Consider the following 21,924-nt stretch of genomic DNA (forward strand, 5'->3'; position numbering starts at 1 on the left):
TCGAAATTGTTTGACTCCTGACAACAAGTGGACTCTGAGCAAAAAATCCAAATGATTGGTGTCAGGGCAAGGACATATTTAGCTGAAAATCGATAATTCAATATGTGTATGTATGTGATTGCGGAATCCCGTGAACAGAAATCCACTGATTGGTCCCTGCGGGGTGATTCGCTAACTCAGTGTCTAACACTGAATGATAGCCACCAAGCTCATTTGACATTGGTTGGTTCTACATCGCTGATTCACTGAGAGATATTAAAATAATTTTCCGTGAAAAAACCTTCAATGGTTAAAAATAAATGTCAAATGAGTTTGTTGGCTATCTCTCAGTATTCTGAGTTAGCGAATAGGCAGATTCAAACGTCAATTCTGGATCAGCTACTCAAAAATGCGAAAGAGGTTTTGTTATTTTTTGGTTTTATTTTCTTTCAGATGTCACTTCTCAACTGCCTTACGAAAAACTATAAGCTCTGCCATAGCTGTGCTCTGCATGAAGTGCATTGCTGTCTGTCCATATAATATAAAAAATTTATTAACGTAAAAGACTACCCATTTCCGAGCAGACCATTCTTTGACTATTGGACTATTAGTACTCTCCCACATAAGTTCAAGTTTTAAAATGTTTTATAACATTGTAATACATGTAATTTGTTTAATATTGCTATGGCCACGGTAATATTATCTATAAATATTACCGTGCTATGGCTCACACACTTTGATACCTACTATTATTGTTTTTAGGGTTCCGTACCCGACTGATGCCAACGGGACCCTATTACTAAGACACTGCTGTCCGTCCGTCCATCTGTCAGCGGGCTGTATTTCTATTGGCGATATAACAACAAATAATAAGAATTTCAAAACGACCGCCAGAAGATTAAAAAAATAAAAAGTTTTGTATCTTCTACCATGGTACGGAACCCTTTGTGTGCGAGTCCGACTCGCAATTGACCGATTTTTTAACTTTATAAAACGTGGTAAAAAATTCAAAATCTTGTGTGGGAGTAGGTTATTGATTATTCGTCGATATTTTTATAATTATTTTGTAAAATCTGTTCGTAAATAGGTACTCTAGAATCCATTACATCGATATTGTAACTTGTCACTACCTTTAAAGTAAAAAAATATAACATAAAAATGAAAAAAAAGTAGGCAGTGTCTGGCGCCACAAGTGCTCCTTTAATAAAAAACTCTTTCCTGCCACTAGTGTAGTTATTAGCTTTTAAAAATTATTCTTTAACGCAAAAAGTTCAATTTTAATCGGCAGTGTCCATAGTACTTTCAATGCGTCGCTGTCGATTTAGCTATAACTCATGTTCTGCATAGTGATGTGCACTTAAAGCATGCGCTATCGATAATAATAATCCCGTAATGAGTGAATCGTGAATTAAGAAGAATATTCTGACTGACTGACTGACTTACTGACTGGCTAACTGGGTAGTTTTCTTTAAATGGGCTCTGTCAGAAGACTTGCTCTGTCATCCCTTTATTCAGCTTCTCCTAGACCAAACTGCATGGAGTTGGGATGATCGGATTTCGTTCTGGCCTACTTAGTTAGAAGTACACCGGCTATCGAAATCATACTACACAATGCCATTAAAATTTGAATCTTATCAATTTACGTTAAGAAAAAAAAAGCTAATAACTTGCGGTAGAGTATGATTTTTATTCATTAACTTAGCACTAGTAGCAGAATAAAACTTTTTATTATTAATTGACCTGCTGTGGCCGTCTAGACACTTTCAAAAAAGTTACTGGAAGTGACTTGTTACATTATGTCTTGCCGAGCATGAAAAACCAAAAAAGATTAACAGAATGGCACATCACATATACTTTACACATAAGAAAAACAAAAAAAAATGTCTTTGGTTTAAAATATAGATTATTTTTCTAAGGACTACAGAGTAATAAATCTATTGATGTTATTGATTGACGCAGAATAAACTAAACTATACATAGTTACACAAATACTAATAATTAAACTACGTTAATTATTTTGACTATATCTATTCCGCGCGAACTACAAATACATGCTTGGTGACAATTTGAGGAAAAAAATAGATGTCAAGTGGCAATACAGATTAAAAATGGTATTTTGTTCAAAACGTTAATAGTTGGATTTCGGTGCTCGGTCACGAACCCTCATTTTAAGTAGGTTTAATTATTTAGCGAGTACTTTTTTGTAATAATTGTAAAGGTCTTTGGCTAGTCCGATATGCATGGCTTAGGTCGGTTCCACACAAAACATATACCAACACATATACATGCATGAAGTAAATCAATTAACTATTTTCAACATACCACGATATGAGTGACAGTTCCCAATTTTTCGTTTCACCTATACTGCTTTCTACAAACGAAAATAATATGTTATAAAAAACATCACTGCACAAGTACAATAAATAATGCCTCTAGAAATCAAAACACAATGGGGCCGATTCTCTTGTACACAATCTCTAAACTAAACTAAATTAACAGGTCTAAATCTAGTGCCATCCTTTTCTACAAGCAACATTATGAAAGGGATAGCAATAGATTTAGGCGTGACATTTTAGTTTAGTTTAGAGATTGTGTACAATGGAATTAGCCACAATCTCAGTCTAAAAAATTTAATGTAAAAGGATTTAGAAAAAAATTATATAGGCACTTTAGCAAATTGATCCGAAGATCGGAACGTTTACACATAGATACTATATGTATAGTAGGTACAGAAAACATCAATGAATCGGTCTATTAAATAAATTAGATCGATTTCATAGTTCTTGGTAACTTTCTCGATGATAAAAAATATCGACTGATTTTTTGGTTAGGACGCATCACTATAATGTCAACTTCGTGCTGTTACCTATATCATGGTATCTCGATGATAGTAATATGAATAACAGTGTTTTGAAATCCATCGACCTTAAAAAAATCAACCTGGGAAAATCATTATTTTTTACTTTATAGTTATGTGTAAAACCGGCATAAGTTATTTTTCTTTATTTAAGAGTCAGTACACACAGAGCGTTGCGAAAAACATTCCGTAGAACTTAATAAAAACGGTCCTAAGCTAAATCTAGTTTCTTTCTAGAATAAATCTAGAAAACATTTCATAAAATTTATTTTTCGATTAAGTTTTTGTAAAACTTAAGAACTCATGTTAAAGAACCATTAATCTTAGAGCCACTAACGCAAACTAGTTTATCACTTACAAATTATTATGCGTTTTGCTGACGAAAGATAGCTGATTTAGGTTTAGTACTTACTACCTAGGGTGTAGAGCAAGAACTCTCTCTCAGGATTTTATTCTTGCGTTTCCAAAACGCTTAGCAATTATGTAACGCTCCATGTGTATTGACACTAAGACTTATAGTAAAATAATACTTGATAAAAAATACATAAAATAAAAAAAATACGCCTTTTCATTCATAATATTAGTTTAATATACATAATTCGGACTAATCATGCCATTTAATACAGTCGTACCTTTTTATTTGTATTTTAAAAGTCTTACGCGTTAGTTTTTTGGTAGAGTGTGTAAATGTTTATTTTTCTGTGATTTTATTTTTCTTTGTACCATTTCTTGTTACTTACTTGTCTTTTAGTTAGAGGATAAAATCCGTAGAAAAAGCTAGGCTTGCTTTATTTGAAACGAAAGTGAATACAGGTTTAGTTTTTTTTAATTATTTAAAGATAGGAGCCATAGATTGACACAGGTAAGTAAGTCATAAAGAAGTTAAATTTGCCTGACCAAAGAAATAACATTTAGCGAAAGAAAAAGTAGTATCTCGACGTGCCCAGGCAAAATGTGAATAATTAGCTTTGTATGTATGCAACTCTGTACATGTTCCGTTTTTTACTTATTTAAAATATTAAAGTTATTAATAAAAGTTAGATTTAAGTTTTTTATTCTATTTTGTGAAAATATGAGATTGCTAAAAAAAGCGTTAACGATATTGTGTTTAATTACGGTAAAGATAAGTTAAGTTTTTAAAAATCATTTTTATGAGCTTTAGATGTTAATCAGATAAATCTTTGTACCTTACATTTCACTAATAAACGATTCTATCTTAACTTGTAGATTTTATTTTAAACTTACTTACTTAATATTTCGATTATAGAGGACTGTGCGAGCCAAGGTGAGTTAAGTTACATCACATTTTTAAGATAGCTTTTTTATAACTTATTTGCTAGCATGCCGCTATGTGTGTTAGATGTTACAATAAGCACCTATTTTTTTAATGTTACGATACAAAGTTCAGGTGTAACATCAGCATGAAATACATCTCTGAATATATTATCAATAATACATTTTACACTGACAATTGCGGAGCTGAGCATAACGTAAGCATGATTCAATCAGAATCGTAACCAAACGTTACGATTCTAATTGAAATACTTTTTTCTTTTAATTCGGGCGTTTTTGGCCCACTGCATACAAAACTTGAGTCCAAAGTTTGTAATTTCGATCACTGAATATAAAATATATGAACTCATTTCCAAGCAAAACGGTCTTAAACTGTGCTAAAATTTAATCAGAAGTTCGAGGTACAGTAAGGTTGAGATCCATAGAGCGCAACTTGACTCTGTTAAAAGTTAAAACGAGACAGCGTTATATCGCTGGCGCAAATCTGTCTCGTTTTAACTGTAACTTAGCAAAGTGAGAGTTCCTATGCTCTATAGATCTCAGTCTAAAGTTTGAATTTAGGTTTTTGCTCCTGTAAAATTAAAATTCTCGTAACTACACTGTTTTATTCGCCAGCTCCTTAATTATTAACAGTCTGCAAACGACTAAAATATTATAAACGTAGTGCCCTTTATTCCACAATGATATCTGTGGAAAGCGATCTAGCTTCGTTTTTAGTCCTGCCAATTTATTTTTGTACACTCAGCAAGACGTACCTATTCTACATCAAAGAATTGGCATTAAAAATAAATGAAAAAATTGATCATCCTGGTTAGTAGTGTTATCCTACTAAGTACATTCTTGCACCGCAGTTCTTCATATTAGGTGCAAAAGTCATACTTCACACGTTTAATCAGTAATCACCATCAAACCTATATATAGCAATTTAAATGGCACACCCCAAAATAACAAAATGACTATTTTTATTTAGTTTGTCACGTTTTTTAATTTTAAACTTAAAATACAAAACATTATATATTTTGTTTAAAATACTAATGATTTCATATTTTCTCAATTTGTATTTTACCGGCAATTATACAAAATATGTTATGTATAATCTAGTGATGCGCGGAGCGGGAATCGGCAATCGTGGTTCTGAAGAAGGCGCAGCACTAGCGCCGAGGCCGCCTCCTCAACGCGTGGCCACCATCAGCCACGCACCCAACTACCACGAAAAAACAACACTGCTCAGTTCCGACGACGAATTCCAGTGAACTCTTTGAAAATGGAATCCTATACGAAGAACAAGACACTACGGGCGCCATTTGTATGGGCCCGATTGTTATGTTGGGCCCACTGCTGTTAAGGCGTCATTGGTCATTATAAAACTACATAATTAACATTTTAGTTTATTTGAAATACTAAATGCGTTTCAATGTTACGTCACATGTCGTTGACGGTAGGTACTCAATGTTAAAAATCTTCACGCATGCGTTGCAGTGTCATTCGCGCGCCACCTAACATTCGTTGATGATACTATGTTAGAGATGTTTACGCAAGTACCAATTTCAACTCAATCGGATGATATCACGAACGCATAGGTAACGAACAGATATAAACATTTTTATGTATAAGATTGGATCTCAAGTTGACGACTATGGCGAGTTATGGACGTGAAATATTGTGTATATTAACTAGGTATTAAGAGAAAGAATCATCTAATAACTTTACACATTCAACAGTGTACAGAATAAAATAAAATTATATAGTTTAACGACTAAGTTTATGTATTTCAAAAATATACCAAACTTCACCTGATCATGAAAATTCCGAAGAATTAGTAATAATAAAATATAGTTTGATAGCGTATTTACAAGTACTAAAGTATATTGGATGTATTTTATGTAAAGTAGCGTCTGTATGTTACTAGATATATTTATGTGATATGACAAAAAAAAATTTTTTTTTGTTATAGTTTTTTTAATCAATGTTAATTCTGTCTGTAATATTTTAAATATTGTGTAGGTAAGTAATATTTTCCTTGAAGCAAATTTTGTACAAGTACTTAACTACCTACCTAGCCTACCTATTCAACTTTACAGTAAATGACCTAATCTGACTATCCAAATATTTTCTCTTATTTCCCCTAACAATGACTTCAGTTACGCCTTATGTTTGTATTTGTAATAGATAACATTTTAAGTATGTAGGTAGGTAGGTACCTACTTGAATAGATTTTGGACTTTTTTGATAGATCTCTACTTTGCTTAAAAATAAACTCTATTTAATATAGCCACTGCCTGATCGATAAAAAAGTCGATGTATAGCCTTAACAAAAGTAGTTAGTCAGATTTGTGAAATAGTAGATTGGATAGTTGGTATTGTTCGTACCAAACCTTGTGGTCGGTCGATAATAATTAGTGCGCATTGGTAAATATGACACATCGCAATCCTCATTACTGAGGTTCGTGACTCCTTCCATTAATCACAATGATGGGAATTTTCTTAAGCATTGGGCTCCCAGATCCTTTCGGTGAAAGGTCACTTATAATCAGCAAATTCCTACTTCAACATGGCCATAAAGTATGGTCATAAATACGAGTATACCAGTGTAATGTTTCCTCGTATAAAATGTTCATAATAAAAATCATCTCATCATCTCACCTACACAAAATATAAATAAAAGTGCATTTTTTTCCTCGTTGGATGTGTCCACATTAGCCAATCTAGCGTGCTAATGCTTAATGCTCCGTCGTCCCTTCGGATAGCACTATCCAAGGTAATCGCCATCAAACAAACAAGGCACGTTTGCATTGACCAAGCAATCTCTCGCGCTGCTCGCGCGTGTTGCGCCTGAGTACCTACGTTTGGTATGGAATGTGGATACACCCATTCGTGTGAAGCATAAAGTTTTGTACATATAGCTCAGATATTTAAAAATATTATAGGACCATTTCTGCACTTAAAATTTTCTAGATAGTTAATATATAAAAAATTGTCTCCAAATTTTGAGGCTTGCTTTAATGACAAAACTGTATTGCTTCGCCGTCCAATTTGAAATTTTTATGCACTTCCATATACTTAATTACTCAAAAATAATAATATTTAATAAGTGGAATATTCTCATTTTATTCTAGGTTTACATCACACACGATATTAAGCTTTCGTACAAGACCAATAAAAATTAATGACGTACTAGTTTTGAAAAAGAAAAACAATATTATTTTTGCTTAACCGTCACGTACTTATAGAAGTATATTTAACTTGTGCGTCATTTTAACTTAAGTGTACCTACAACATAATTTTAAAACCAGTTTTACACAAGGAGATTAATTAATTATAATGAATTTCTTACTAAATTATGTCTACTATAATATTAACTAATATTTTCTATCTGTGTTTTCTTTATAGTAAGTTTGTTTGTTGTTAGTTATTAAATAATGTATAAGTGTCTAATGTACCTATGTATATTATACTAACATAAGTGTGTTTTATCGTAAAAGAATAATATGTAAATATTTTATTTTCGTTTGCATATTGTCGATATTATGTTGCTTTTTCTAGAATTATTATTGTTTTTATAATAGAACATTTTTGTTACCTTTAGAAATTCGTAGGTAGTGCAAATGAGATCCTCTGATATGTTGTGCAGGATCCATCAAACCATAAGTACCTACTAATTTTTAGGGTTCCGTACCTCAAAAGGAAAAACGGAACCCTTATCTGACTGTTTGTCAAGAAACCTACAGGGTACTTCCTGTTGACGTAGAATCATGAAATTTGGCAGGTAGGTCTCATAGCAGACATTCGAGGACAAATCTGAAAACCGCGAATTTGTGGTTACATCACACAAAAAAATTAAATTGTCATGAACTAATAATTAGTATTTTCAATTTTCGAATTAAGATAACTATATCAAGTGGGGTATTATATGAAAGGTCTTCATCTGTACATTCTAAAACAGATTTTTATTTATTTTTATGCATCATAGTTTTTGAATTATCGTGCAAAATGTCGAAATAATACGACTGTAGTACGGAACCCTCGTTGCGCGAGCCTGACTCGCACTTGGCCGGTTTTATTTTTGGCAGGGAGTGCAAAAGAAAAGTTGTAGTACCTGTCGATATTTATTTTAATGCAACGACAGCTAACCCTTAGATACGCTCAGTACCTACCGTTGAATTTGTTATAACTTGGTTATTTGACAATACAAAAAAACCTGTGTTCGCGTCAAAGCGTTTGCACTGCAGAAGATCGGGTAAATTCATAGAGGTAAGTAATCGTTGGTCTGAAATCTAAAGGCTGCGAAATGTTAACAAATTATCTTCAACAAGCTGTGTCAATACGGTCGCGGTTCGATACATTGCCAAAGAAAAGAGACATACATATTTCAACCCAGTTTCAACCTGCTCGACGAGTTATGTCAAAACTTAAAAATCCGCGCAACAAAAGAAAGATTTATACACCCTATCGCATTTATTATTGTCAATTAACTTTCATCCTTATGCATAACATAACGGATTATAAGCGACAATTAATGTATCTTTCTATGATAAAAATATAATAGACCGATGTCTTGTAGAATTTAAGAGTTTTTTTGTTCATTCCTAAATAAAATTATTTTTGTAACAGAAGTACTAGTGAGGGACGTAGGCACCGGAACCGTTGTTAAAAAGAGAATATAAACAAATTAATGTTAGATATATAAATTGAAATGTTTTAGCTCCAAGTTTTTAAGAATATAAATTACATGATAACATTGAAATAAAAGGCCTTGTTTTATTTACATCTATATCCTATTATATTATACTCACCTACATCTACAATTAATAATCTACTTAATGTATAGTACGTGACAGGTCGAGATGGCAATCGGGGAGGGAACGCTCCGCACACCCGCACCCGGCGCATAGCCCCCGCGCTGACCCGGTGCGGGCGAGCGTGGGTGTGTGGGACGTCCCCCCCGCCTCACCCCGATTGCGATCTCGACCTGTCGTGGACTAGGTAGGTAACTAAACTTATGGTTTTTGATTATTGAGATAAAACACTGTCGTCCTTTTGCTGAAAAGTGGCTCACTCCAAAGAGTAGTTTCTGAATGTTTCTGAAAAAGTTTGCTACGTAGGACCAAGATAAAACTAAGAATTCGACTCTTATGTACCTCATTCTTTTTAAGAAACATCAGTTTTTGATAATTCCCATGTTTTTTGGTGGTGATTTAAAAATGTTTTTTTACATTCAACCGCTTTTTAGATGAATGGCAGAAAAGAGGGTACTTAAATGAAAAGCGGTAAATTATTCAATTTTATATTAAAAATATATGTACAGGTACAATATATATATTTATTCGTTTTTTCTTTAGAATTATACAATAGGTAAATTTTATTGCTTCAATTCGTGATATTTCGAAGCTTAACAAAATATTTTTATATCACAACAAAATAGGTACATGCAAATTGCCTCAAAAATGTGTTCTTTCGACATGTAAAGTGCGACTATTTTAACACAAACAAAATATGTAACAATGTTTTAATTTTTTAAATTTAAATGTGATTTATTAAATTACAAAAATGGACAGAAATAGTTCTCTTAAACTCTTCTGAAAATATTGTCATTTCTGATAGATGTTTATAGATATAACGTCTTGTTCTTTAAATGAAGGTGTGTAGGTATGTCAAAGTGATTTACTTACTCTCAATATTTAAGTAAGTTTTAAGCATTTATTTTTTCGTCGTTGTTTCGGGTGTATAATCTATGAGAAAAGAAATTTAGAAGCAAAAAAATATATACTTATTCTTATAGTTATAATGTTGGGTAGGAACAAAACGGCTTCAGAAAGAATTTTATTAAAGGCTAGGTGTCCGTCTCTAGTTAGCCGTTTTGTATTTTTAATTACTAATTAATTAAAAGGTACAAAGGCTTAAAATTTATCAACCTATAATTTATTGAAGCTACAGTGGCAGTTTTGACGAAATTGCATCGAAATATTACTCTACATTGCCACCGCACTAAAGGCATCTAAATCACAATGTCTATCCGGCTAAGCCCTAGTGAGAGTGAAAAAGAGATATGCAAAAATTCACAACATATTTTACTACATAGGTAAGTACTTAGATAAAAGTTAGAGAGTTCGAAAAAGTTAATATTTTACCTAGACATACTATGACAGTATTTAGACTTTTGAGTTATATCACGGTAGCTACTAGTTGTACTTACTATACAAGTCTTGTGCATTTATTTTATGCTTAAGCTTTCAGATAGTGGAGAAGCTGGCAACCAAAAAGGCGCAGTTACACATCTGATATATTTTTTTAATCTGAACTTTTTTGGCCCGCTGCATTTAAATACAAATCTGAATAATGAAATAATTTCTAAGCAAAACTGCATAAAACTATGATAAAATTTAATCCAAAGTTCATGATTTTTAACACTGAATACAAACCTAGCTCATTTCCAAGCAAAACGGTGTAAAACTGTGTCTGTGCTAAAATTAAGTCCAAAGATTTCGACCAAAACTGTAGGTACAGTACAGTAAAATTTCAACAGCTTTCATTGAGTTTTTTGCTCCTGTATTTAAAAAAAAATGTAATTACACCGTTTTGTTCGCCAGCTCCTTAGCAGTTTTCAGTACCTATTAGTTTATGGATATTTAAGTACCTACTTGGGTTCACTCTTAAGTTAGATTACACAAGTAACTGCCGTGAATATTCACCTTAACAAAATAATCTGGTAGCTATAATTAAGTACCTAGTGATGGAATCGTTGCACTTTGTTCCACTTTTAGGTACGATAAAATAATTACGTAAAGCTATCGATAAAATTAAATAAAGTACAGGCACATCAGCCCCCCAATAGGCTACTTGACACTTTTTTTAAGTTGGTCTTAAATGGTTAATATTTGTCCTATTATATCAAAAAAATTAACCCTATATTTTTTTGCGCCCTAATAACCGTAAAACTTTAATTTAAAAATATATTTTTCTTAGACAGGTGAAAACACTGGTCGGCCATGTTTGGCCGATATAACTTCCCAAAGTTTAATAAACATGACTTCCATACTAGTTTACATGAAAAATATAGTAATTATCGTTATTGTATCATCCGAGAAAGTAAAAAACGCATCGATAAAGACCACAGGAAAGTTGTGGATTAGAGTGCCCAGTGAAATAAATATACGTAACACGCAAAGACTTGCTTAAAGGGATCCTATATGACTAACGACTTCAACCCAAATTTATTTTTGCAAAGATCACTTTGTTGTAAGTCTTACTTAATAACTTATTCAATTTATAAAGAGAAAACGATATTTTTTAAGTTTACTATGAGTTTTTAGAAATATATAAAAACAAGCTTATGCACGTGACTTCGCCCGCGTGGATTTCATAAATTTCAAACCTCCATTTAACCCACTCAGGGGTGGAATTTCAAAAAATCCTTTCCTAGTGGATACCTTCTCTTTACCTACAAAGAACACACCCACTAAATTTCATGTATCTAGGACCAGCTGTTTAGGCTGTGCGTTGATATATAAGTTAGTCAGGACTCTAAATTTTATATATATGGATACTACGTTAGTCCCCGCGTGACATAGGGATGACATTTCTTTGTTTAGGTACATATTTAATGACGTCACATCATGGCTGACAGCGTTTCAAATAAAAATAAAAACTGTATTTTTTTAAATTGGATTTATATATCCATCCTGCGTTTTTAATAATTGTTATTGATATATTTCGTTGTCTTAAGCAAAATACTATAATAAATAATCATTTATTGGACGAAATTAGATATGAGTCAAGTAGTATTGTGTAAGAATAACCATTTCATGGCTATCGCAATCGTCAAGATTTCGGCCCTTTCATTGGCTGTGAAAAAATGTAAACAGCGAATCAACCAATCAAATGGCAGAATTTCTTGACGATTGCGATAGCCATGAAATAGTTATTCATACACAATTGGGGGGCAGTACCCTTATTAAAAATGCGAAAGTGTGTTTATTTGTTGGTTTGTCCTTCAATCACGTTACAACGGATCGACGTGATTTTTGGACCTGGAGAGTGACATAGGCTACTTTTTATCCCGGAAAATCAAAGAGTTCCCACAGGATTTTTTGAACCTAAATCCACGCGCACGAAGTCGCGGGCATTAGCTAGTTTTGTCATAAAACAAAGCTACTAAGTTAATTATCTACATAAAATAAATAAGCAAATATTAATTATTAAATTATGCAGAATTCGAAGACAGCGCCTGAAAGCACCTTTAGGTTAAGAGAATTTATTTTATATAGAAATATATATAGGTTTTAGTTATAATTAGCTTATTTAAGTAAGTATTTGTGAAATTAGAAAAACAAAAAAAATAAAGTTTTTATAGTTAGACATATTTGGAATTAAGATTTTTGTTGACATAGTCCCCTCTCACACATTTAACAATATAAAAGTTTCACTTCATTGTTCGTCTGTTCCAGCCAGACGCTAAATCGTTTTAATTACTATTCATCTTTGCTTAAAACTGCCTAGCACTCAACTTTTATAAATTTAAAATATTTTAGAATTTAATTGTTACGCAGCCAATCTGTGCGTACCAGCTTCCTTATAATATACATTTTAGCTTCCTAATAACATACATTTTAGCGTTTTAACTATCGTACTGATTTCCATTATAAATGTCGAAGAAACCGGCTTTACTGACGAATTTAGTCAGAATTTAGAACTTTTTCACAACGACTCAGTTCGCGATTGGGCCGCGGTTGAGACTGCGTGCCGCACACGCCTGCTATGGGTTTAAAACTAGTCGAGCTAACGTCGACTAAATACGTGAGTAAAGCCGGTTCCTTCTACATTTATAAATACATACATCGTATTTACTTCAAATAATATCATAGCAAACAACTTAAGCGCATCGCACACTGGAAAGTTGAGGCAGAAACAAAAAGTGCAGTAGAAGCATATGTGCTTAGAAATACGCGATGGTTCCATAAAACGACTAAAATTACCGCAACAGCAGATTATGCTCGGAAAAATTATCAAGTGATCAATTTGAAGCAGCGGAAATATACTGATGTACCTATGCGCGAATTGTTGATGTGTTGTAGGTGCGTATTTTTCTATCTATTGCATTGCTTTTGCCACTGCAGTATGGAATTCCTGTTTCGCAGAATTTATGCCTGCGCCGGCGCCCGCCTCGATTTTGTCCTGTGAGCGATGCGCCTTGAGCGTATTTATAGCTCTTAAAACTAATAATTTGAAACATTCTTAACCACAGACGTAACATGTTCTTAATTTTATTTAAACTCTTTACCATCACAGGGTTCGCTTCGAAACTTACTGCAATTTATAAATATGGATAAAACATCAGAGATCTTGGTTTAAAGACCGACAGAAAAGACACACAATTTTATTATTAGTTTCATACTGGTTTTGATGGTTTTATTACGTACCGTAATGTTTTAGTCTTTTGTAGCAGTAATTTCGATCCAAGCATTTAAGGTAAGTATATGGCGTTTTGTAGCGTCTATGCAACAATATCAAGCTAGTTATATTATAAAGCTATATTATAGCTTTGTTTAAGCTACGAGATTCTACCACAGCCTCTACGGAATGCCGCTGCTGTAGCTATGCAGCACATTCGTAGCGACTATGCGATGCTATCATATCGTAGCGTTACAAGATGCTTCCGTAGCGTCTACGAGAAGCCGACGACGTAGCAGCTACGTGGCGCTTTTTTAGCATAACAAAATACTTATGGTAAATTCGTACCGTAGTTATGCATTGTAATCGTAGAGTCAGATGCCTTTTCTTAATAGAGATCAAGAGTTAATAAAAATTATATCTTTCGGTCCCTAAATAAAAATTGTTCCCTCCTAGTTTTATGATCAATTTAATTAACTAACCTGAATTATGGACAGAAAACATAAGTTTTGGGACTGCTATAGGTGGGTTACTTACGCCGGTTTTTATTTTAATATATGCATCAAAATGTACATAACCGCAAAATATTGGTACGTGTTTTTAGCGAATAACTTTTAAATTTTTATAGGTACCTATACATTAAAAGTTCCTCACAGCCCTTCGCAATAGAATACATATACACTTACTTTAGCTTTATTCAGAAATAGCAGATATCTACTCGCCTCAACGGACCTTCATTTAAACTCAACTATCGCATTTGGTATGGTCTTTTTAGTCCAACTCCTGCAGCATCAGTCTGCTATGTAATTTATTAATAAGTAATTTCGATTAGGATGCGTACAACGCCTACATATAGGTATATTAATAATTTGCAAACGTGTGTTGTACGATTTCCTCGTAATCTAGGCTTGCACAAGGATAGATTTAAATGTGATCGCATATTATGGTATACAAGGCCAGGTGCTTCTAGTCTGCCACATCCAGCGATTTTTAAGGCAGGTAATTTTTATTAAGTAGGTACTTGAAAATGCGTCTCTTGCGGCAGTGTGCGATCCTAGCTGGAATAATAATAATAGACTTGCATCGTGACATTGTGAAGCCCGCTATAAACAACTAAGTAGTTTATAAATAAAAAATTGCATAGATTTGTCTACTTGCAATTAAACTCAAAAAGTCAGCTCTGGCAAGTCACTTTGCACTGTAGTATAAACATTCCCAGTTTTTTCTACTGGAAAGTACCTAAAATTTCTTGCAGAATACCTTTTGCAAGTTTTATTGCCAGTGATGGACACTTTGCTTATTGGTTTAAATACTTAGAGTTCGCCAGATAAGCTCGTTAGCTGGATTTTCGGCGATTTAATCGTTAATTTTTATCATGTTAATTCAGCCAATTTATACTAAACATTTATATTTAAACTTTCTCTAAGATTCAGTCTTTTCCATTTTTGTGAAAACCGAATAAAAATTCTCGCAAGATTTGCGTGTAAATGTAGACAAACTCGGCGAAGGGACTTTGTTTTATAATAGGTATAAGACCTATGTAGGGATGATTTATATCCACAAAAGACTTCTTTTCATCATCTTCATTGCCTCTAGCGTCGAAGGCGACAACACTGAACACAGCTTTTTATCTGGACTCAACAAGGATTCTACTAATAGTGAAACGGGTGGACGTCAGGCGCGCGGGGCGTCAAGCGGCTGGACGTTTGGGACGAAAACTGTCGAATACCAGTGCAGGGCTCTTTAGAATAATAGACGTGCATCGTTACAAATTATGTTAGGTATTTGTATTCGCTGAGGGACTTTTTCCTGCTTTGTTATCACGCTAGCTTCCAAAATGACTGCTCTGAATACAATTTTATATCTGGACTCGGTTAGGACTCGAGTGTATAGTATTGCGGGTGTACGGCAGACGCACGGGGCGTCGAGCGGCTGGACGTTGGGGTGGAGTCTATGTCGACTACGAACACCGCTGTAGGACTCTTTAGAAAAATAGACGTACATCGTTACAAATTGTGTTAGGTACACTGAGAGTGAGAGACTTTTTTCTTCTTTGTTATCACGCTAGCTTCCAAAACGACTGCTCTGAATATAGTTCCATAGTACTCAGCAAGAACTCAACTAATAGTAAAGCGGGTGGACGTCAAATGCGCGGGACGTCGAGCGGCTGGACGTTGGGGCGTGGACTGTGTGTGCTACGAGCACCGCTGTACGGCCCGAGACCTGCAACAACGACTATATTATAGCGTCGGATCTATATTTTTCTAACGACTTTGTATTAGATTTTATTTCTCACCAACTTTGATAGAATACAGGCTTCAGAACACTCCAGCGTCTAAGTAAAATGGACCGTTATAGCCTTTTTAAAGGTCAAATTTGTCGATATAATATAGATACCTACCGTATATGTACATTACGTTGGCCAATCGGAAATGTTGGGAAATTAAAGTTACCTAATGAATTTTTTACTTTAAATTAAGCAACTTTAAGATTCACCTTACACTAAAGTTATTGTATTTCGCTCGAATTCTATCAACGTTGGTGAGATATAAAATCGCATACCTATAGACTAAGCATTTTTGTGAGTGCAGTTCATAATAGACACTGCTCTACATGACATAAGTAGTTTCAACTACGTGGCGTTACCTGGGCCAGGATCCCAATTATTGAAAATCAGCATTCTTGTCATTGTACAAGTACATGGCGAAAACATACCTACAACGTTATGCTAAATTATGGGACCTCTTTTTGGGCCACACACTTACCATTCAGGCAGACAACAAACACCGAATCTAGGTACCTATACCTAATCAAATAGATTTTACATATCATTGGAGTAAATTATTGACGCTGGTTCCCTGGGAACAGGGACGGGCGCTAATGTGGGACGCAACTTGCGTTGACACATTGGCCCCGTATCATATTAGGGAGAGAGCATCAAAGACCGGGAGCCGCAGCAGAAACAGCTGAAAACGGCAAGCGGCGCAAGTATGCCTCTCTTATCGAGAGTTACATTTTTGTTCCGTTTGCCGTGGAGACCCTGGGGACACGTAGTCTTGGTGCTTTTTTTTACGAGATATTTCACCGCGATTAATAGCCTTATCTGGTGACAGAAGGGCTGGCTCATTTTTTGCACAACGGATCAGCCGGGCTGTAGTGTTGTTGTAGAAATGTTGCCAGTATTCTTGGCACCATTCCACGCGGGTATGATTTGTATAGTAATTAGATAAGGCTAGCCTTAAGCTTTATTGTAAAATTTTCACAAAAAAAACTCTTTCTAATTTTCAACTATTATGATCATGATCAACCCATCGCCGGCTCACTGCAGAGCACGGGTCTCCTCTCAGAGAGAGAAGAGTTTGGCCATAGTCTACCACGCTGGCCATGTGCGGATTGGTAGACTTAATATTTCAAAAAAGTATATTAAGGTAAAAATAATAGTAAATTAATGTACCACGGAAAAGTTCAAACTACGAATCTAAAAATATTTTTGATCTAATTCTATTAGGTGTACTTAATTATTATAATACCTACTAGAAATCAATTTAGGCTAGATCTAATTAAAAGTCGAAATAATATTGTTTTGATATTTCTATTTCTATATACATTAGTCTACCACCAACACCATACTACATGCCCACCTACGTTTTAATTACTTGCCTAATTTAATAGTTAAAATTAGTATCAAATTAAGCGCAAACGGAAAGAGGTCGCATCGCAGTTATCAAAGCCCCGTGTCAAAGACTTATTTCGAGTAACAACCCATACCATATTATACGTCCGTTGATATATTTATTAGCAGTCAAGTCTGCTGACCAACATACACAGGATTCCGTTGATGCTGGTCCGCACTTGGCACTCCAGAGTTCAGGGTAGGTTTGTGCCTGACTGCAAAAAAGTTTTAATACTTCTATTTAAAAATAAATTTCTAGTGTTACACAGTTCTGGCCTCAGAAAATATCCTTTATGTGCCGCAAAAACGGGGCGTAATGAAATGCTTAGGTATGCTATACCTACATGCATAATTTTTTACTTGATTTCGTCAACCCAATGGATTTGAGCACTTTGAGGGACTGCAACTAATGGATTGAATCCATTAGTTGCAGTCGCTCAAAGTCAGCCTACTTAGTTACTTGGAGCTTACATGATGCAACTTTGCGTTTGAATTTTGCTATGCGGCCTCTCTTAGATAATATAATAAATTATAAAACTCACTATTAAACACTTGTATGTATATAATACTTATACATACTGAGGAGAGCATTATGGCACATAAAACCACATACACACACACACATTAAACCAAGCTTCACTTACAAGAAGTTTTTCATATCGGAGCCTCCCTAAAATAACAGTTTCATTCGTTACTTTAAAATTAGACATTAAAATAAATAATAATCATTAGACTCTTCAAACTACTTCTGACCTTATTCTAAAAATAACGAAACCACTAGATCGAAAATCATTTCGCTAGTTGTCATAAAAGAAAATTATAATACTTAGTCTGAAAAAGAAACGCTTGCAAAGATTAATCTACGATAGTTTACGTTTTATTTTTTACTTGTGCAGAATTAAAAACTGAGGAAAAAATGGGAAAACGTGCCTGGAGGGTGTGACGTTAACTATGATAAAGAATGAAGCGACAATGAATTTAATCGGGCGAGAGTCGGGCAAGCGTCACAGAATATAAAAGTTAAATAAAACAATAAACAAAAAAGAATGGAGTAGGTAACCTTGTACGGCCGTGAGTCGGGAACTATACGTGACGCGATCACAATGAGTCGGGATCCCAGTTGATTGTAGGTATGACCCAGGCACAACCGCCGCTTGAAATGAAGAACAAAATAAAGATAAAATGAGTGATGGAATGCGTTCTTAATGTTTCATGATTTTTTGGAGATTAAAATTACAGATAGATATCAGATTAACGTAACTCCAATTACCTACCTACCGCGATAACACACTGCATTTCCGAGTTCTACCCGTTATCCGTGAGAATACCAGCGATTATCTACGACATATATCATAACCTCCCATACAAAACAAAAAGGAACGTATTTTATATGAGTACTACATCATAGTATTGCAAATTCAGCAAGTAACAATCGGAAAGTGTATTACACTAATACCAATCTGAATAAATTATTTGAGTTTGAGTGACATGAGTTTAGTATGTCTTGAAAAACAAAAAAATGGGGTTGATACGTAGAGATAGTTGATATGTATATCCTGAAAAACAAGCCGATGAGTCATTGCGTAGCAGGTAGGTATTACCTTAGCCAATAGCTACCTATCTATTTGCCTAACACCTGCCTTGTTAGATAGCAGCACCTTACATCGCAGAGACAAAATCTATCCACATTACCTGAATTGCACATCTTTTCTGTTTCGCACGTACATTGTGGAACCAGCTTGCATCCTAATAAAATTTACGCACTACTTACTCATGGCTTAAACATATTTCTGTCATACGTTTGACCCGCAAACCGCTGCGCTGGTACGACGATCTAGCGGGAAAAGGGAGGATGGGGGAGGCGGACGTGTGCGCTCACGGGAAAGCCTATGTCCAGCAGTGGCCGCAAACAAGCTGATTGATGACGATTTGAGGGGTATAAATGAATATTAGTAAAATGAAAAAAAAAACTTAGTGAGGGCTTCACTATCAGATGACCGGTCTGCGTTTGCTCGCTATCTGATGTCCTAGTATAAAAAGATTTTGGTTACGATCTATTTCGCTAATGATTATAGACCATGAGCTTTTTACCTATGTGGTGCTCTATGAGGCGATCCAGGCGGTGAGCCCGCAGGCGACAGCGCGGGCGTCGTGGGCGCCGACGCAGCTCGCCGGCGAGAATACTCGCTCCCTCCCACCGCCATTCCTGAACCGCCCCCCACTGGATCCAATACACGAGTTACTGACAACCCTGATGCTGATCTCGTCGGCCGGGATGAAACTAAAACGACATAAAGCGAGCTAGAAAGAATTACAGAAAACAAGTAAAACAAATAAGTTTTAAGCTTCACTGCGCTAGGGTTGGCTCAAGTCAGTAACATAAACCCTTCTTTTTTTTAAAGCATGAGTAGGTACCTGTAAAAGCTTCACATAAATAGACTTTATTTAGTGGTATTCTGCATCAAATCAGAATAATTTTATCAAATAACCGGTCCGTAGTCCGTACTTATAAGTTAATACTGAGTTTAAGCATGTTTGCTAATTTTTAAGATTTAATAGTAAAACAAGAAACCCTTACGTTATTACGTATGGTTGTCTCTTCAACCATTGCAAAAATGAAAGTATAGTTTATACAGAAATCTCTCACCGCTACCCAGACGCATATTTAAATTCAGAAAAAAATATTTTCAGGGTAACTACTGCCTCTTGAACATGAATAGCGAAAGCCGAAAAAACATCTGGTGTACCTCCTCGAGTGATCCCTCGTTGAACAAATATTTAGGTAGGTAAAATAACTATGAGGACGTTTCTAAGACAGTTTTTGGTAAAACAACTAAGTCTGCATTAAGTAAAGTAGATTAAGGTAATATCAGGTACAAATAAAGAGATGCTAAGTAGGAATATCAAGTAGGTGAAAATATAGAGCTTACAATAGAGTTGGGTGTCAAGACGGTAAGTACTTATTCAAAATTCGTGGTTTAAAGAAAAGTCGGCAGTTACCTCCAGTATAACTATAAAGTCCTGCCGGCGATGATCGCGGTCGGTAACTAGACGTAGTGGATGCGGTGGACAACGTCGAGGGTGATCTCTTCAATCCAGCTGGTTCCGCCGCCGTGGACGCTGTAGACGGCCGTCGCGTCCGCGGCTGCCTATTCGAGCCTGTTCTGCATACACCTACAAAGAAATATTTACAGATTTTGTATAAAATATTGGCAAAATCCTTAACCATGGTCTCCACGAGCGATTCCATCGCGATGATTTCATCTGATTATTGATCGCCGAGTTTATAGACAGTTTTCGATTAGCTTTTTGTCACACGTACAAGTTTACTTTTGTACGCTTACATACGTGCGCCTTTTGTTACACGCGCATCTTTTACGAGCGTAGACAGATAACACACTTAATACTTACTAATATTATAAATGTGAAAGTGCGTTAATTTGTTTGTCCTTCCTTCACGCCCTAACTAAGCAACCAATTGACTTGATTTTCGGCATGGAGATATTTCAAAGAACTGAGAGTAACATATAGGCTACTTTAATGAACCCAAAATTCACGCGGATGAAGTCGCGGGCATCAGTTCATAATATGTACGCTGAGCCGTTTTTTCATCGGAATCCATAATAATGCTACTGCTGAGTATTGACTGACCCAAGGTTCGAGTGAACACGCCGGAATGTAGCACGAAGTGTAGCATACGTGTAAGCGCTTATTCCTAAAGCTACGTGCTAAAAATGCTAATCTAATACCGCCCTAAACTCCACGGTATGGCCCAATGAGGTTGGGATGTAAATTGCAAACACATTGACCTGACGCAGCTTGTGCTGCGACATTCGACAGAGCTATTGTCGTCTCGTCGCAATATCGTCACAATAAACTCGCTCGTGAAGATGGAGCCTTATTAACAAATCTACCACACAATATTATGTTTAAAAGCGGTATATAATTCTAGCGCAATATTTGAGCAATCTGAAAACTAATTGTACACTGGTAATTTTCTGTTCGTTAAGTGCTTGTGATGGAAGAGAGCGCAATAATTAAGCTGATGAGTGATTTAAGCACTTAATCTAGAATATGAAGTACATAGTTATTTTTCTAATGTTTTCCACACATAATGAGCTAAATATTTCAGGGAACACTTATTATTATTATTAATTACGTATACAATTTCAAAAATTATAGCACTAAGTATAAATGGGTAGCTAATCTATTAAAGAGGAAAGATCTGTATGTTTGTAATCGATAAACTCTGAAACTACTGAACCGATTTTAATACTTCACCATTAGAAAGCTACGTTATTCAGAAGTAACATAGGCTATAAATTACATTTTATGTATCACGGGCGAAGTTGTGGGCAAAATCTAGTTAATTATAAATAAGGTAGTTAGTTAAACAATTTAGTGCTTATTAATAAATACCTAAGTATTGTTAAGTAGGCTACGCCTAGCCACGCGTGTAAATTAAAAAATCGATTTTACCTTCAGCTATATTTTTATAAAGTATTTCTATTAACGTTGTCAGTTATTTTTTACAACATTGTAGGTACATTGATTATTTTGATATCCATACTAATATTATAAAATAGATTCTGCCTTGCACGGTAAGGTAATATTATAAAAACAAAATATGTAATTTTTATACTTAGTCTTATTAAATTGTATACTGTCGCAATCTGCACGAGTGGGAGTGGGCTGCATCGGACGTAACGAACTAGTGCTGACGTCATTCCCTTTA

At 34.9% G+C, this 21,924-nt stretch overlaps 2 protein-coding genes across 6 annotated transcripts in view; one reads left to right on the top strand and one right to left on the bottom strand.

Moving 5' to 3' along the window:
- Tmep (Transmembrane endosomal protein) overlaps positions 1-8,878 on the top strand; it is a 30,808-nt gene extending 21,930 nt beyond the window's left edge. For 2 of the 3 annotated variants that reach the window (XM_034975160.2, XM_034975159.2), the window contains exon 8: positions 5,231-8,878. In XM_034975160.2, the coding sequence (XP_034831051.1) occupies positions 5,231-5,382 (152 nt within the window). In that variant the 3' untranslated portion in view covers positions 5,383-8,878. Of the gene's footprint in view, positions 1-432; positions 4,057-5,230 lie in introns of those variants that run through there. The other variant, XM_034975161.2, reaches the window with a different exon arrangement.
- A 4,182-nt stretch (positions 8,879-13,060) lies between these two features.
- Positions 13,061-21,924, bottom strand: part of LOC117988070 (dual specificity protein phosphatase 22-like) — a 54,097-nt gene continuing 45,233 nt past the window's right edge. Inside the window, exons 6-10 of one of the 3 annotated variants that reach the window (XR_011237522.1) lie at positions 20,190-20,363; positions 19,281-19,470; positions 18,250-18,342; positions 17,834-17,859; positions 13,061-15,739 (exon numbers count right to left, since the gene is read on the bottom strand). Coding sequence is in view for 2 of the 3 variants with exons in the window: in XM_069502977.1 (XP_069359078.1) it covers positions 18,288-18,342; positions 19,281-19,470; positions 20,190-20,363 (419 nt within the window). In the remaining variant the exon portion in view is untranslated. The remainder of the gene's footprint in view (positions 15,740-17,833; positions 17,860-18,249; positions 18,343-19,280; positions 19,471-20,189; positions 20,364-21,924) is intronic. The other 2 variants (XM_069502977.1, XM_034975162.2) reach the window with 2 other exon arrangements.

Source organism: Maniola hyperantus, chromosome 14 (assembly GCF_902806685.2).
Source record: "Maniola hyperantus chromosome 14, iAphHyp1.2, whole genome shotgun sequence".
Lineage (NCBI taxonomy): Eukaryota > Metazoa > Arthropoda > Insecta > Lepidoptera > Nymphalidae > Maniola > Maniola hyperantus.